The sequence below is a fragment of the Emys orbicularis genome, chromosome 10 (assembly GCF_028017835.1).
Source record: "Emys orbicularis isolate rEmyOrb1 chromosome 10, rEmyOrb1.hap1, whole genome shotgun sequence".
In the NCBI taxonomy this organism is placed as follows: domain Eukaryota; kingdom Metazoa; phylum Chordata; order Testudines; family Emydidae; genus Emys; species Emys orbicularis.
This window is the reverse complement of record NC_088692.1, coordinates 82,963,726-82,979,644: the sequence shown is the minus strand read 5'-3', so window position 1 is coordinate 82,979,644 and position 15,919 is coordinate 82,963,726. Positions and strand designations below refer to the sequence as shown.

The 15,919-nt window shown below is 43.1% G+C and overlaps 1 protein-coding gene across 2 annotated transcripts in view; it reads left to right on the top strand.

Moving 5' to 3' along the window:
• CERS3 (ceramide synthase 3) overlaps positions 1 to 15,919 on the top strand; it is a 51,465-nt gene that overhangs the window by 20,327 nt on the left and 15,219 nt on the right. The window contains exons 6-11 of one of the 2 annotated variants that reach the window (XM_065412292.1): positions 938 to 988; positions 1,614 to 1,706; positions 2,926 to 3,054; positions 4,337 to 4,443; positions 5,483 to 5,639; positions 13,215 to 13,262. In XM_065412292.1, coding sequence (XP_065268364.1) covers positions 938 to 988; positions 1,614 to 1,706; positions 2,926 to 3,054; positions 4,337 to 4,443; positions 5,483 to 5,639; positions 13,215 to 13,262 — 585 coding nt within the window. The remainder of the gene's footprint in view (positions 1 to 937; positions 989 to 1,613; positions 1,707 to 2,925; positions 3,055 to 4,336; positions 4,444 to 5,482; positions 5,640 to 13,214; positions 13,263 to 15,919) is intronic. The other variant, XM_065412293.1, reaches the window with a different exon arrangement.

The window sequence follows — 15,919 nt, the reverse complement described above, 5'->3', positions numbered from 1 at the left end:
CGTCAGTGGATGATTTCCCATTGACTTCAATGGGCTTTGGATTCAGACCATAATGCTGTTTTATAAAGTATTATAATCTAAATTACAGTCTAGTCTTTTCACCCAGATTTTATTTACATTTAAACTTACTATTATTCTTTCTCAATCAAATGTAATTTTACATCTAACCAGCATTTTAAGGAAGAATTGCAAAAATTATTATTGTCAGGCAGTGTTGCGTTATTTAATAGATGGGTGGGTGACGGTTTTACAATGTACCTCGTGGATTTCATGTAACGTGGTCATATTTTCAAAATCAAAAACCAGGAGACTTTTGTTGTAACATTTTTTTAGAGTCACATTCAGACAAAAACCAAAAGGCCACTTTTTTTTTTAAATGTTCACCGTGGTTGCTATTGTCAATACTCAACATCAATATGTGTGTTCTTGTTGGAGCAGAGGATTTTTCCCTGTAAGCTAATGTTCTGAATAAGTTTCTCAGGAAACACTGAACAGATGTCATTAACATTCATTTTGAGTGAAAGAACTGCTTTGATGGTTTAGGTGCTCATTTGGCTTTTTTCTTCACTCCAAGCACTGTTCATCTTGCTGAATGCTTGTTCCGCTGGAAAGATTGTGCCTGATAAAGACAGTACAAATTCTAATCGCTGTAGCAATGTATCTTGAACAAACTGTACTTATAAAAGAAATCCAATGTCTTGAATGATAAAATGGTAAAATGAAACATTTCAGGTGCCCCAAAAATCTCCCGAGACATTTGGGACATCATATGAAGAACTGGGACTGGCACGTGATTGCTTTAGAGTACAGTTGATAGAGAAAATGTAGTATGAGAATATAACTGGTAATCCTGCTTCAACCTAGAGTTACTTTTTAAATATTTCTGAGCTAAGATTGACTAACTGCTCTTTCTTTGCATGGTTCTGTCTTTCCCCAGAAACCTTGGTTTTATGATATATGGCAAGTGTGGGTTGACTATCCATTTCAGGTGAGCTCTTCAGAACTGTTGCCTTGATCAACATGGTATTTTTGTTGTTTTCCCCAGTGGAGGAAATGGCCCTTTCACAGTTTAGATAGATGCATAGACTTTTAATATAAATAAACTACTTCAGTTTCAGTTATCAGATGTGTGAATATGTTACAATTTTAATTTGTAAATAATAATGATGGACTTGATTTATTTTCACTGGTTTGCAAGTAAATGCAGGTGCACTCTGCATCCGAAGAAGTGGGCTGTAGCCCACGAAAGCTTATGCTCAAATAAATTTGTTAGGCTCTAAGGTGCCACAAGTACTCCTGTTCTTTTTGCGGATACAGACTAACACGGCTGCTACTCTGAAATCTGCATATAGAGCAGGTTGCTGACAGAGAAGGCATACTAGAATCTGGAAGCGGAGCAGCTGAAGTAACTGGGAGTTTTGCCTGAATAAAGGCTGAAAGATTTGGCTCTCAGAATGTTTTGCTCCTTAATAAAGCTCAGAACATTATTTCAGTTTTCAAACTCAGATTAAGTAGAAGAGCAAAAGCAGTGTAAATAAGTCCATGGTATTTTGTACTCTGTTGCAATGCATTGAAATGACTAGAGAAAAAAATTGATATTTTCTTCCTTACAGTCCTTGCTATCATCCCAATATTGGTACTACATGGCCGAGATTAGTTTTTATTGGTCTCTGTTGTTTACCCTTGGTACTGACATCAAAAGGAAGGCAAGTATTTACAATTATTTGCAAGCAAAGTCTTTGATTCTCTTATGAATGATACTCTTCTGTTAAGAAAACACTGTGGCAGGTGCTGAAATAATCAGTGCTTGAACCTTCAAGTCAGTAGCTATTTGCTGAATATGATATGGCCAGGATGTCCCCAGCCATCCCTTTCCCCTATAACGAGTGGTGGGGGAAGGGGTGAGTGATATCTCACCCCAAAATAATCGGTCTGTGTAACCAGGAGTAAACCTCACCTCTGTAATATTCTCTGTGTCTGGGTAGGAGGCAGGGAGAAGGGGCCAGGAGTATCTCTCTCACCCCTGTAATAATTGTGTGTGTACTAAGAGGTATTCCTCGCCCCTGCAATAAACCAACATCACGGTTATACCAAATCCAACAAATGGGGTGGCGGGGGGGACTAAAAGCTTGGTCCTTCCACTCCCAAACCACAGGCTTCTACCACCTAAGCTGAAGAAGAATTCCCATACCTGGTAACAGTAGCAGGTCATCTAGCCTCTCCATGGGGTCAGCCACTAGAGCAGGGTTTCTCAACCCATGAGTCGGGACCCAAAATTGGGTTGCCAGAATGTTTCAGAGAGTCACACAGCAGCTCCTGTATCACGGGGCTGGCTGGGCTCGCCTCCCTGCTCCAGACATTGCAGCCTCTGGAGTCCCAAATACCAATCAGGTTTAGCCCAGCCATCATGAGGACGGGAGTCCAGGTAGGCCACATTTGAGTGATTGGCCCTGTAACCCCATGAGCCGGGTCATAACTCCACTCACACAAATTTGCTCCAGTCAGGACAGCGGGGCCAAACCTGAGCGATGCTGCAACTCCAGAGGTTGCGATGCCCAGATTGGAGAGCCAAGCCCAGCCAGCACAGGAGCTGCAGGAGATGTCACTGTGGGGTGAGTGCCAGGCAGGACCCAACCCCTCCAGTGGGCAGGATCTGTCCGAAACCACTTCAGGGCCTCCACCCCAGGCTATAAACCTTTACAAATGGGTCCTGAGCCAAAAAAAGGTTGAGAACCACTGACGAGAGGACAGCATCGCTCTAGAACTTGTACACACAAAGCCAGTACGTTGCACGCGCGCTCTGCTTCCGTTGCAACCTCTCGTTTGGTCGTCGGCTAGTGCCTGCTGTGCTGCTTCCGTTGTTAAATGTCTGCTTTGGAAAGCAGTGGTGTTTGCTTTAAGTTTTGTTTTTTATTTTATTCGTAGGACTTTATGGCCCACGTCGTTCACCATTTGGCAGCCATTGTTTTGATGGCCTGTTCTTGGTGCGGCAATTACCTTCGTATTGGGACCTTAGTGATGATTGTACATGATACTGCAGACTTCTGGCTTGAGGTAAACCTCACAGTTAATTTTTATTGCTCAGGTTTTGTTCTGTGGCAGGTTTTTCCCCCTTTTTTCCTCCTTCCATCCCCATTACGAAATGTTTTTATAGATTTGTAAGGCCAAGGGGACCATTAGATCACCTAGTCTGACCTCTTGTCATTCAATGACTTTGGGCAATTGAAAACAGACAGGAAGAGAAGTCCTGTAGTGTGAAATTGGGGCTAGAATTTCAGCTGGGCACCTGGATTGTTCTTCTTTTGCACTTAAAATTAGACAAAATAGGCCAACCTGTGGGCGGTTTGTAGCAATAGGCAAATCTGAAGAGGTTTGGTCTGGATGAGCATCTGAGACGTTATCCAGACTCGCTTCACTTCTTAGGCATTTACCTCTGTGGCCTGACCCTTAACGCTCCCTGAGTGTGGCACTCCTGTTGAGTTCCACGAGATGAAACTTGCCCCTCTGCAGCGGGGCCAGCACAAATTGGTGCTTACATCAGTGGAGTTACTCTAGATTTACACCAGTGTTACTGAGAGCAGAGTATGGCCCATGAACCTTTGTCCACACTTGGAAACAGCCCTGAATCAGTAATTTGGGGCCAGTAATTGGGGTAGCTGCACTGGTGGTGACCATAGTGCGTAGACAAGGGTGTGCTGTGGCTTTACGAAAGAGACAATTCTCAGTTAACTCAATCAGTGAAAACCTCATTGTGACAGACGCAGGCTTGGCCAATACACTGGGGATTGAACCAGGGACTTCCAGAGCTAAAAGCATGAGCTTCTAGAGTTTGAATTAAAGAGCCAAGCTGGAACAGACTCATATCCTCTGTAGATCAGGCACTGAGGGAGATACATCAACATGCCCTTATCTACGTGTAAGGGGTCAGCTCTGGTGCAGCTATGGTGATTGCTAGCCACTGATGGCTGAATCGGAGCTATTCCTGAGTGTGTAGCAGGGCCTAAGTCTCCCCTCTCCTCCCTGACTGCAGCCCCTTTAAATCTGTTGTAAACCTGGGGAATGGAAAGTCTTGCAACTAACTTAATGTTCTAATCAGAGAGTTGTTGTAAGGCCCTTCACATAGAGTCCTTTCCTTTGAGATGAAAGGAGCAATATCAACATGGAATATGTTTTGTTCTTATTTTATCAAGTAACGTTACCATGGTTGCTATTTTTGCCAAAATGGATGGGAATTCTCTTTAATCTAAATCCTTAATTATAAGAACTTAGAGAGGAGCTATTTCTGAGGCTAATAAATGTCTCTGACCATGTTTGGTTGGTTTTTATTCAATTTCAGTCAGCCAAAATGTTTAATTACGCTCGTTGGGAAAACACCTGCAATGTTCTCTTCATCATCTTCTCTGTCGTGTTCTTCATCACGCGGATTATCCTTTTCCCTTTTTGGTAAGTAACATTGGATTCAGTCACAACTCCTGTTTCATTTTCTTTTCAGAAGGAGGTTGGTTAAGGTTTGGAGGAAAAGGAAAAGGAAAAGGAACTGGCTGTGTTATGGCTTCAGGAGAAGATCTATTATAATTATTTGTCAGAGGTCAGATTAGCAACCATTAAATGATAAATACAATGGGGATAGTACCTAATCTTGGCTCATTAAAATTCTTAAAATGTGCAGCGTAGCCTGAGTTTACTACAATGGATTTTATGTAGCATTTTTCAGGGACACAAGCTGGTTATATTAATAATATGCCTGCATGTTGATTGCCCAACCCTTTCTTAATTCTCTGTCACTTTCTGTATTTCCAAAATGCCCCTATCTTTTGTCTTCCTGGTTTTTGATGGTGGTTTGTTGTTTTTTGGGGTTTTTTTGTTTGGTTGGGGTTTTTTTGTTTTGTTTTTTTAATTAACTGCACAAGTGGGCTTCAGTCATTTTGCTTTATGGAGTCTTATGTCATCACTCTTAAGTTTGGAAACAGTAAATGAAGCAACTGAAGAGTATAAAACAAAAACAAACAACCTAGCTATGAAATTGAAGATGAGGCTCAAGAAAAAATAAACACATGAATTAATTAACAAAGAGCCAAATCCTAAATTCCTTCAGCATTTCACTGGAATAAGGATTTCAGGATTGGGCCTAGAGACTGGAGGGAATTAGCATTGAAAATGATGGAGAAAATCTTTTGAGTAGCAATGTATGTATCCTACATACACTTTCCTGTTTGGAGATAATGGAATTTTTTAACCATATTTAAACCATTTTCATGCAACTCTCAAAATGCTTGGCTTCGGAAGACTATTTTAATAGCATACTGTACATTCCAGTAGAGCCAAGATTTGTTATTGAATGTTTAGTCTTTGCAGTTTTAAATATTTTGAGTATATAGCAAGATGATGAAGCTAATCAATTTAAAATAAAATAAAAATATCTAAATATCTCAGGCATGCACCAGGGGTTCCTTGTTTTGTAACAATTGCCTTTATTTTTCAGGATTTTACGTGGCACATTATATCTGCCTTCATATTACTCCTCAACAATCGTCATAGCGTATTTCATCTTCAATGGGCAGCTTCTAATTCTGCAAGGGCTCCATCTATACTGGGGCTACTTTGTTCTCAAAATTTTGAATAAATTCCTGTTCCTAAAGGTAAGTAACTCAGGCGTCTGCCGAAAGATGTGGGAAACCTCAAACACTGAATTGTATCTTTGATAGAGTTACACAAAGATTCTTACTTTTCCCTTCACCCGTTAGGACCAGATTTTCAATGAGGCACCTAAATAAGGGAAAGATTTTCAAAAGTTGCGCAGCATCCAGCAGCTCCCATTGACACACCCATGGCCGGAATTTTATATGACCACAGTTCCTCATGCCTTGAGCCCTTTTGGAAATCTGGCCCCTTATTTGATGCTTCCAAGGGAGCTGAGCCTTCTTGAAAATCTGAGCCCAAAGCAGAGCTTTTTGGAAAATGTGGCACCTAGTGTAAGAAATTATTACTTGGCTTATGAAAATGAGCAGGTCAACCTTCTAAAGAATGAGAGGAAAGGAAAGGAATCAAATCTTTCAATGCCATATCAAGGTAAATAAGACAACTTGCAACCAAAGTTCTACATGAGTGTCTAACTCTGAGCTCCAGTGCCTGCATCTGCTATCCTTACCCATTATAATCTTGGATATTAGAAAAAAAAAATAGGGTGACCAGATAGCAAGTGTAAAAAATTGGGACAGGGGATGAGGGTAATAGGTGCCCATATAAGAAAAAGCCCCCAAAAATCAGGACTTTCCCTATAAAATAGGGACATCTGGTCACCCTAAAAAAAACCCAGATACCGTCTTATATCATGAGACAGTAAAACCTTATCTTTGCAACACCCAAGAGACCAACAAGACTAATTTGCCTGGTGGAAGTATGCTTGACTAAAAGTTGAACAAACATCTACTGTAAATTGAATGGCTAAACTGGTTGATTTAAGACACAATATGACTTGCTAGAGACGGTCCTTAGTAAAGGCAGCCCTCTATATCCAGCTCAGTATTAACTGCCAGACCTTAAACTGGTGTAAATTGGTATAGCTCCATTGAAGCCCATAATGCTACACCAATTTACCCCAGTCAAAGCCCTTAGAGTGTAATTGCTTATGAAGATAAAAAAGTTTGCCATTTCCTAAGTTATTTTTCCCTGGCTCTGTTCATTTGTAGTTTTAAATATTGTTCCATGAGATGTAGACATATAAATGGATAAAGTATATTTTGCTGTTAATGCACTTCAGCCTAGCGCCATAGAATGAGTGTCCGGATAAGGACTGAATGATGCTGTGGTGCACTTGGTTGCATTGCACATTTCTAAAATGAAATACAGTGGACTCTCTTGTAGCAATGTCATTCTCTCCTTTCCCTCCACCCCCCGAGACATTTTATTCTAAACTGAGGCTCACTTTAAATAGAATTGTGTAGTGCATTGAAACACTTTGGAAGTTTCCTTCTATTTGGAGTTTCATTAGAGTTCACTATGGGTGAAATTCACCCGTCGGCAGCACACCAACAGAAGACTAGTGCACCGTTTAAGGCTATAAACTAGTTCCACTGTGAATGGAGGGCTCCTATGTGAAACTGACAGCAAAGACCATTTTGCAAGGAGCCATGTACCATTTGAATGCCTAATGGAGTAGCTGTTGTAGTGAACTGTGCAATCTTCTCACTGTAGCCTAGGCAGGGACAAAAGCAGCATTTAGAAAAAGGATCTCAGAAGAAATGTTTAACATTCTGCTAATTAAGCCCGTGCCACTCTATTGAAACTAGTGAGTTTTTCTGAGGCTCCAAATTATGTAACTTAAAAAGGGCCAACAAGCTCAGTTATCTCAAACAGTTAACGATGTGGAACATCTTAGGAGAACAGAAATATTCCATTCTATTTTTTTTTATTATTATTTTACTTAGAATAGAAATGTGTAAATATGCCATGAATTACCTGGAATATGCCTGGAAATAACTAGTCAAGAACTTTGCGCAGGCACAGATGTTAATTAAGAAAGATGCAGAAAACAAATTCCTTGTAAATCAGGAAAATGTAGATGCCTGGAACAGAATACTGAGTGAAAATGAAAAGTCAGAGCTGGTTTATATAATATGAGAGGCCATGGGGCAGGAAATGAGCCTACCACCGTACGGCACTGAACGTTGTATGTTCCTTCTACAGGGGAGTTGAAGTAAAGGAGGAAGAGGGTGAAAAGCGCGGCTTTCCATTTGTTATTAAAATCTGCTCTCCCTGTGTTGGGTAGCATTTTGGCACAGCTCCCCCTTCCCGGTTGGCTGGTGCCGTGGGAGGGCCCTGCTGGAATGTGCTCATGGACTACAGCGATGAGGGCGGTGCAAGACTCTTTACAGAATAGAAGAGCTCCCCATTTACTTAACTGCTTATGTCTCTGTGAGGGACAGAAGTGGTTTATTGTAAGTAACCACTGCCCAGGATTAGCCAACGTAAGCAGTAGAAAGGTGTCAAGCTGGCATCCTCGCCGTGGATTTTTGATTCCCTACGCAGCCCTGTGAAAAGGCTGTGTCCAACAGCACTTTTACAGTGGCAGCGCTAGTCCTGTCCAGCCCAGATGACTTCAGCTGGCTTGCATGTGGAGCCTGTTTTCCACAGCAGTGGCAAACTTGGCTGTGAAATCAGCTTGGGCCTCCAAAGATGCAAAGCCAACTTTTAAAAGAATGCTGTTTGCAAGGCAGCATCGTGAAGGAAAAGCCACTTATAGAAGGGGCTAATACTGTTTTTTATAACACATTTATTATACACATACGCTGGGCCAATAGCTGTTGCTATTTTAGTGGAGTACCAGTAAACCGTCACCCTTGCATTAGCAAAGGTTTTAGTTTCTTTGCCCAAAATGAAGGGAATTCATTCAGAAAACAGTCCATTTTTGACATTTTTTTTAAAGCAACAGCTTAAATGCTTAGAATGGAAAAAGTAGGTCAGTTTTGAACTGGGAAGAAGCTGTTGTTGATGATGAACTGCATAGGGCCAGATCCTCTGGTGGGTGCTCAGCATACCTGAAGCACAAAATGTTTCTAAATCACCTTTGCATCCCCTGTGACCTGACCAGTTCTGTGTGGGCTGGATCCCCAGTGAAAATTATAGCAGCTCCACAGTCAACAGCTCCAAGGCTTTGTTCCTGGAGCTAGGAATCTACCTACCTTTCTTAGATCCTTATGACCCCCATTACCAGAGTATCTGAGCCACTTCATGATCTTTAATGGAGTTATCCTCACAATACCACTCTGAGCTAGGGAAGTGCTATTATCCTAACTTTGCAGATAGCAAACTAAGGGACAGAGCGGCTAAGCGACTTGCCCAAGGTCACAAAGGAAGTCTGGGAGAGCAGGGAACTGAAACCAGGTCTCCTGAGTCCCAGGTTAGACTCCTAACTGCTGGAAAAAACTTTCCTCTGGGTTGGAATGGTAAGGAGACCCTGTTCCCACTCCCTTTTCCCCGGCCATAACCTCTGTGCTGGCAGCCAAGTGAATAGTGTAGGGAACCACTGCACCACCTAAGGAACCTTGGGTAGGGAGAATCCTCCGATGACTGGTGTGTTGAGGTTCTTTGCCCTGGTCAGATCAAAGCAGAGAATCTGGTGCATACATAATCTCTCTCTATCGATATGGACAAGAACTTAAAGGAACAGAACAATTGCATTTCTCAGGCAAACTTTATTTTTATTTTAGTGAAACACAAATATATTTCATACTATCATAGAAGATTAGGGCTGGAAGAGACCTCAGGAGGTCATCTAGTCCAACCCCCTGCTCAAAGCAGGACCAACCCCAACTAAATCATCCCAGCGAGGGCTTTGTCAGGCTGGGCCTTAAAACCTCTAAGGATGGAGATTCCACCACCTCCCTAGGAAACTCATTCCAGTGCTTCACCACCCTCCTAGTGAAATATTTTTTCCTAATATCCAACCTAGACCTCCCCCACTGCAACTTGAGACCATTGCTCCTTGTTCTGTCATCTGCCATCACTGAGAACAGCCTAGCTCCATCCTCTTTGGGAACCCCCTTCAGGTAGTTGAAGGCTGCTATCAAATCCCCCCTCATTCTTCTCTTCTGCAGACTAAATAATCCCAGTTCCCTCAGCCTCTCCTCATAAATCATGTGCCCCAGCACCCTAATCATTTTCGTTGCCCTCCACTGGACTCTCTCCAATTTGTCCATATACTTTCTGTAGTGGGGGGGGGGGCCCAAAACTGGACGCAGTACTCCAGATGTGGCCTCACCAGTGCTGAATAGAGGGGAATAATTACTTCCCTCAATCTGCTGGCAATGCTCCTACTAATGCAGCTCAATATGCCATTAGCCTTCTTGGCAAAAAGGGCACACTGTTGACTCATATCCAGTTTCTCGTCCACTGTAATCCCCAGGTCCTTTTCTGCAGAACTGCTGCTTAGCCAGTCGGTCCCCAGCCTGTAGCAGTGCATGGGATTCTTCAGTCTGGCCCAATCCTCCAATCTGTCTAGGTCACTCTGGAACCTATCCCTACCCTTCAGTGTATCTACCTCTCCCCCCAGCTTAGTGTCATCCGTGAACTGGCTGAGGGTGCAGTCCATCCCAACATCCAGATTATTAATGAAGATGTTGCACAAAACTAGCCCTAGGACCAACCCCTGGAGCACTCCACTTGATACTGGCTGCCAACTAGACATCGAGCCATTGATCACTACCCGTTGAGCCCAACGATCTAGCCAGCTTTCTATCCACCTTATAGTCCATTCATCCAATCCATACTGTTTTAACCTGCTGGCAAGAATACTGTGGGAGACCGTATCAAAAGCTTTGAATAAAATACCTTAGACCTGCTGCCTTACTCACACGGCTTCCATGCACTACTTGTGGAAGTAAGGACGACTCACACAAGTAAAGCCTTGCAAGGTCAGACACACAGCCATTTATCTTGGGTAACTTTTGTTGGAAACTTTTTTTTCCAGGGTAACTTCTTTTCTGTTTAGGTCAGGGAATTGAAATACAGAACTGCTGGCCGCCATCTTGCTGTCCAGTGGCTTTTGTTGCTAGTGTGTTTCTGTAATCTTGCCCAATTACATGGTTAAATTATCCTCTTGCATCAGGTGTCAAACACCACTGAAACATGTCTAGTCATCATGTCAGCATATATGAGAACATTTTAGGAAAACTGAAACAAAAGCATTTAAAGAAGCATATACGTATGCACTGATCTAGACTATCATACCAGGAAAATGCCATGGAGATTAAACGTGTTGTTCCCAGCATCAGAAAGAGAGTGAATGCAGAGGCCACTCAAGATGATCTGCCACCGTACACAAAATTCCAGTGTGCTGCCCTACTCATAGGCCTACAACAGCCGATTTGACCTGGCTGCTGCTCCGTCATAACTGAGGGGCAGCCAGGCCATATTTTAGTGAGTGGCTTTGCGCCCTGGCACGCAGGTTCACACCACCACTCCACTTTGGCCCCATCGCCCCTACATCGTAAGAGATGGAGAGCGGGGAGAAAGTTGCTATCCTGTGCAGCTGTCTAGTCTGCCTGTGGGTAGAGCAGCCTCTGAGCGAGTGACAGCAACATACAGTCACAGCATTGTGGCAGATGAAGATGTAAAGTATATGTTGAAACCATAGGAGACTGAGTTGAGGTCTTAAGACAACAGTGCTTTAAATCCTGAAAATATGCGTTGTTAGCAGACAATGGGAGGGGACTCCAGGTGAGTCCGCTGGCTAAGGGCCTGTTACAAGGCTCATCAAAGACAGAAGGTAATGGGTGGCCTTTCAATGGGCATTGCGTCAGGTCCTCAGTGTGATCAGAAATTATTTTTCAAACTCTTGTAGCTTTCTTAATTTTTAATATGTTGCCTTCCAGCTAAGCAAAGAGCTCACTCCTAGTTAGGGTTCATGATGGCCACCATTACCAACAGTTACTTTCCCTACACATAGAGTAGAAAATAACTGTTGTTTCTCACATACAAAGGTCATCCTTTAAAACATGCCAGTTTCCTTAAATAATACTACTGTACTTCCATATTTGCAAAATCCCCTAGGTCTTTTGTGATGGACCAGTGGTTTTTGCCTCTGCCATTTCAGATCCTGGACTACATCCTTACTCAGTGTTTACTCATTCCTTACTCAGACAAAATCCCAGTGTAGAGTTCTCTTGGATGAAGATTAAGCACAAATCAGACTAAATATAAGAACAGCCGTACTGGGTCAGACCAATGGTCCAACCAGCCCCAGTATCCTGTTTCTGACAGTGTCCAGCACCAGAGCTTCAGGAGCAGTGTACAGAACAGGGCAATTCTGGAGAGCTCTCTACCCCTGTCTTCCCTTCCCAGCTTCTGGCAGTCAGAGTTTATGGCCACCCTGAGCGTGGGGTTGCATCCCTGGCCCTGCATTAGATTAGCACTGTTTGATTTTCTTTAGGAAATGTTTTGGTATGGTATCTGAAGATGGGCATGGGGAGGTTGGTGTGCTGGTAATTAACCGATAGATCTTTCTTACAGATTTTCAAATTACCCAGTGTTTGGGTGCGAGTCGGCTACAGTTTTTCTGGGAGCTTTCCATCATGTAACAGTCAACTCCGAATTGGCCCCCTTTCTTTTGGGGCCAAGGCTTTTTTTTTATAGTCTGAAGATAAGGAGCTAGCCAGCCAGGTCAGAGGGAGGCTCATATTCCCTAGTAAAGGGAAATGAATTCCTGTATGTGCCTTTCTCTCATCTGCAGTGTTTCCCATTCTGTTACAACGGTTTAGTTAAGACCCAAAGCCTGGCCACAGGTTTCACCTTACAGGATTGCCAAATTCACCTGCAGGAGGAAAATGTCAATAATAAGCCTGATTGCAGGCCCAAGTGGTGTTTGCCATGGCTATGCATGATGATCTTTTACTAGTTCATACCTGTTTTAGGCAATAACAATGGTAGTTGCATGTTGTGTTTCTCTGGGAGAAAGCTTATTGCTAATGAGTAGGATAGGATGCTCTGTGCCATCTGATACCCAGGTCTGCATCGTCCCCATGCCTCCCTTAGACTAGAGCACATAATCCTTGTCATGGCTCCCTAGCACAATGCTCTACAAACTGCATCATTCGAAAGGTGTTTGAATCCCCATCACCAGAATCTATAAGCACTTACATGGGGAGAAAATTTCTGATAGTTGAGGGCTCTTTATCTAGCAGACAAAGGCATAAAAAGATCCCAAGGCTGGAAGATGAAGTGAGAGAAATTCAGACTAGAAATGAAGCGTGACTTTTTATTTTTTTTTTATAGTGAGGGTAAGTAACCTATGGAATAATTTACCTAGGGATGTGGCAGATTCTCCATCATTTGAAGTTTCTCAAGAAAGCCTGGATGTCTTTCTAAAAGATATGCTCTAAGTCAGCCATAAGGTATTGGGCTGGATTTGGAAAGCATTTGGTGAAATTCTATAGCTTGTGTTATGTAAGAGGTCATGCTAGATGCTCAGACTGGTTCCTTCTGCATTAACAGCTGCATTACCGTGTCATTTTAATAGCTTTTTGGGGTCAAAGAGAACTTTAATACAAACCTTCTGTAGCAAAGGAAAAAAACAAACCGTATTTCTATTGTTAGCAATAGCTGTTTTCAAAGCTACCTTTAACATACTGATTGCAACAGTTGTTTTCCTGTAGCATATCTTGGACTTGGGTTATTGTCAATTATGCTCTAGCTATAGCTGAGATTATGCTTTTCAGGTGTTCAGGACGCCTACACCTGCTTGGGCTAAAACTGATGGCAAAAAAGTAAGTTGCATGCATTTACTCTGAATGCTTCCTCAAGAAATGGTCCAAATTTGTCTGGTGTCCTTTGAAATCTGTCTATCTCTTTGTTAAGCCAGATCTTTATATAATGACCCTTTCCCAACTGGTGTGTCAGCTCATCTGTTCTGGGTTTCAGATAATGATCTAATCGGGATACCTCATTGATTTTCCTGAAATCTCTACAAAACCTCCCTCCTCCACACCCTCTCTTTTTCTCCCCTCCCTTCCAGTGGAGGGAGCTTTCCACCTCACCTTTTTAAAATGCACAAGACACATTATGATTCTGGGACACTAATACTCTGTTTCTCCTCAACCCCTGTGCCAGTCTTGGCTATGGGCTTCAGTTCTCACCTTTGACTGACAGGGAGACAGTCCATTCCGAAGGTGGAGGAGTTTCCTACTGAGAAACTGGACAACTTCAGCAGGTTGGCTCCAGTCTCCTTTCTGCCTGTGCAAGCTCTCGATAGGTCGCTGCTTCATAGAGGCTCAAGAGATTCCTAAGGTGATTTCTACCACCTGGGGCCCCTTTTCAACCAGCTAGCTTCAATTGCTCAAAGTATCAGCCATGTCGAGCCTAGACAGTGAAGAAAATAATTAAGTTGATGCACTGGGCATTCCTGGAGTGGCAGGAGATGCTTTTTTAGTAACCACCTCCCTCTCTCCACCCACATCCAAGTGACTTCTGTCTAAATGGCTGTGCTAGCACCAAGGAAGCAAAAGAAACATGCATGATGCCAGGCCAGCATGTCTGATTAGACGTCTGGATCAGTTCAGCAAGCCTGGGCAGCAGAGGGCAAAAAAGAAGAGCCCTGCCTGTAATGATTCCCCTCCTGTGAGATGGAGAACGGTGAAAGCTAATTCCAGACACGAGTCTCCTGCTAATTATATGCCTCTGACTACAATCTGTAAGAAGAAAAGGAAGAATGGAAAGAGACGTGTCTGCCACTGCTCGACTTTAGAAGTGGGTGAAGCGTGTGATTCCTATTTGGGTATTGAGGATTTCGAACAAATCAGGCAAGTGTGGAACTTTGTGCCCTTTCACCCACCATCTCTATGGTGTGCATCTCCCTGTGGGATCAGCCAAGGAGACCTTTTCTGTGACAGATCCATCTAGGAAATTCAGGCCATGGTAAAGGTTCCAGAGGAGAGGGTTTCAGAGGCTGCCAGGAGCCTCATCACAAGACAAGTTCCTCTTCCGAGAAAGCTTTTTACCATTTGCCTCATCTCTGACAGGACCCTCTCCTCTGAGGTAGGGATTGCCTCTCCTTGACAAGAGTGGGAAGCAGTAACTCCAGACTGGTGTGATGCCTGTCTTTCTTCACTGTCTTTTCCAACCGTGCCACAAAAGATGGAATCTTTCCTTACAACATTCATCAGCCTCCTGGACTATTTGGCCTGTTTCCCACTGCAGCTTCTGTTGATGGTGTTCTGTCAACAGCAAAGGGCCAAGTCTTCCCTAGCCAAATCTCTGGAGATCTTACAATGTGGCATGGCAATGTGACATGCTGATAGGCCTGTCCACCTGAGGGGTTGGCAGATGGGTCCTATCCACTGATGTCCGCATGCATCCAGGCAATTTCTAAGTTCAAGCCTAAATACTATCCTGTCTTTTCTTCCCTGCAGCCTCAATCTAGTTCTCATGAGGCCTTTGTCTTTTTTGAACTCCTTTGTTATTTCCAGCAGAAATTATTTCTTGCTGTCTGTAGACTATGGAGCCTTCTCTGGCAGTCCATAGGATGATGTATTTTGAGAGCCAAGCAGTGGACGGAGGAGGAGGTGGGGCTGTGAGAAGAGTGCTCTGTTATAAAGTGGTCTGCAGAATCGAAACATTGGAAAACCATTTTTTTTTAAAGTATCCATTTTTTTTAGATTGATGCAAGGAACAAGCAGAAAGGGAGATTTTTCCTACCAATTAATCAATTTCTGGGAAGTTCCCTGCACCAAGGGTTGCTGTAGCTGGCAATTATTCTTAGGGATTCTCTTTTCCCCACATTGGGCTCTTTGCTCATAGCACCGCTGTTAGGAATGTTAACCCGCTATTGTTGTTATTAAGTGTTATGTCTAGTGAAAAGTGTGCGGGAGCTAACCTGCAGAGGCCATCCAATGACATGTGGAGGCATAAAAGCGCCACCTACTAATTGAGTCCTCCACCTGTCAGTCAAGATTGTGAACAAAGTCCATTGGTGCAGAGAATTTCCAAGAAACCTGATTGAAGGTAGGAGAGTGTCTTCTTCAGAGTCTGTTTTCACAGAAACATTGTAAGGACAGTTCTGACTAGTTTGTTCAGAATCATTGCTTGTCACCATGATACACACTGGCAATATTCTGGCAAGGACTTAACATCACAGTCCCATCGCCAATGGATTTAACCTGCACTTGTTTGCCTACCTGCACTCTCTCTGAGTTGGGCATCTTCCTCTCACCCTTGTACAAATCTCCAGAGGGAAGTATAGCCCTTCAATTTATAGTGCAGCCTTCAGTCTTGTACAGGCTTCTTGGTTGCCTACTTATGGATCCATGTAGTTAGAGCAGCTATGGGAGGGAGGGCCTTGGAAGACTTTCACTCTTGCAACAATCTGGCAATGTTTACCTGAAAGTCCCACTTTGTTAGGAGGTGTTGAACCAGCTGGAAAATGAAC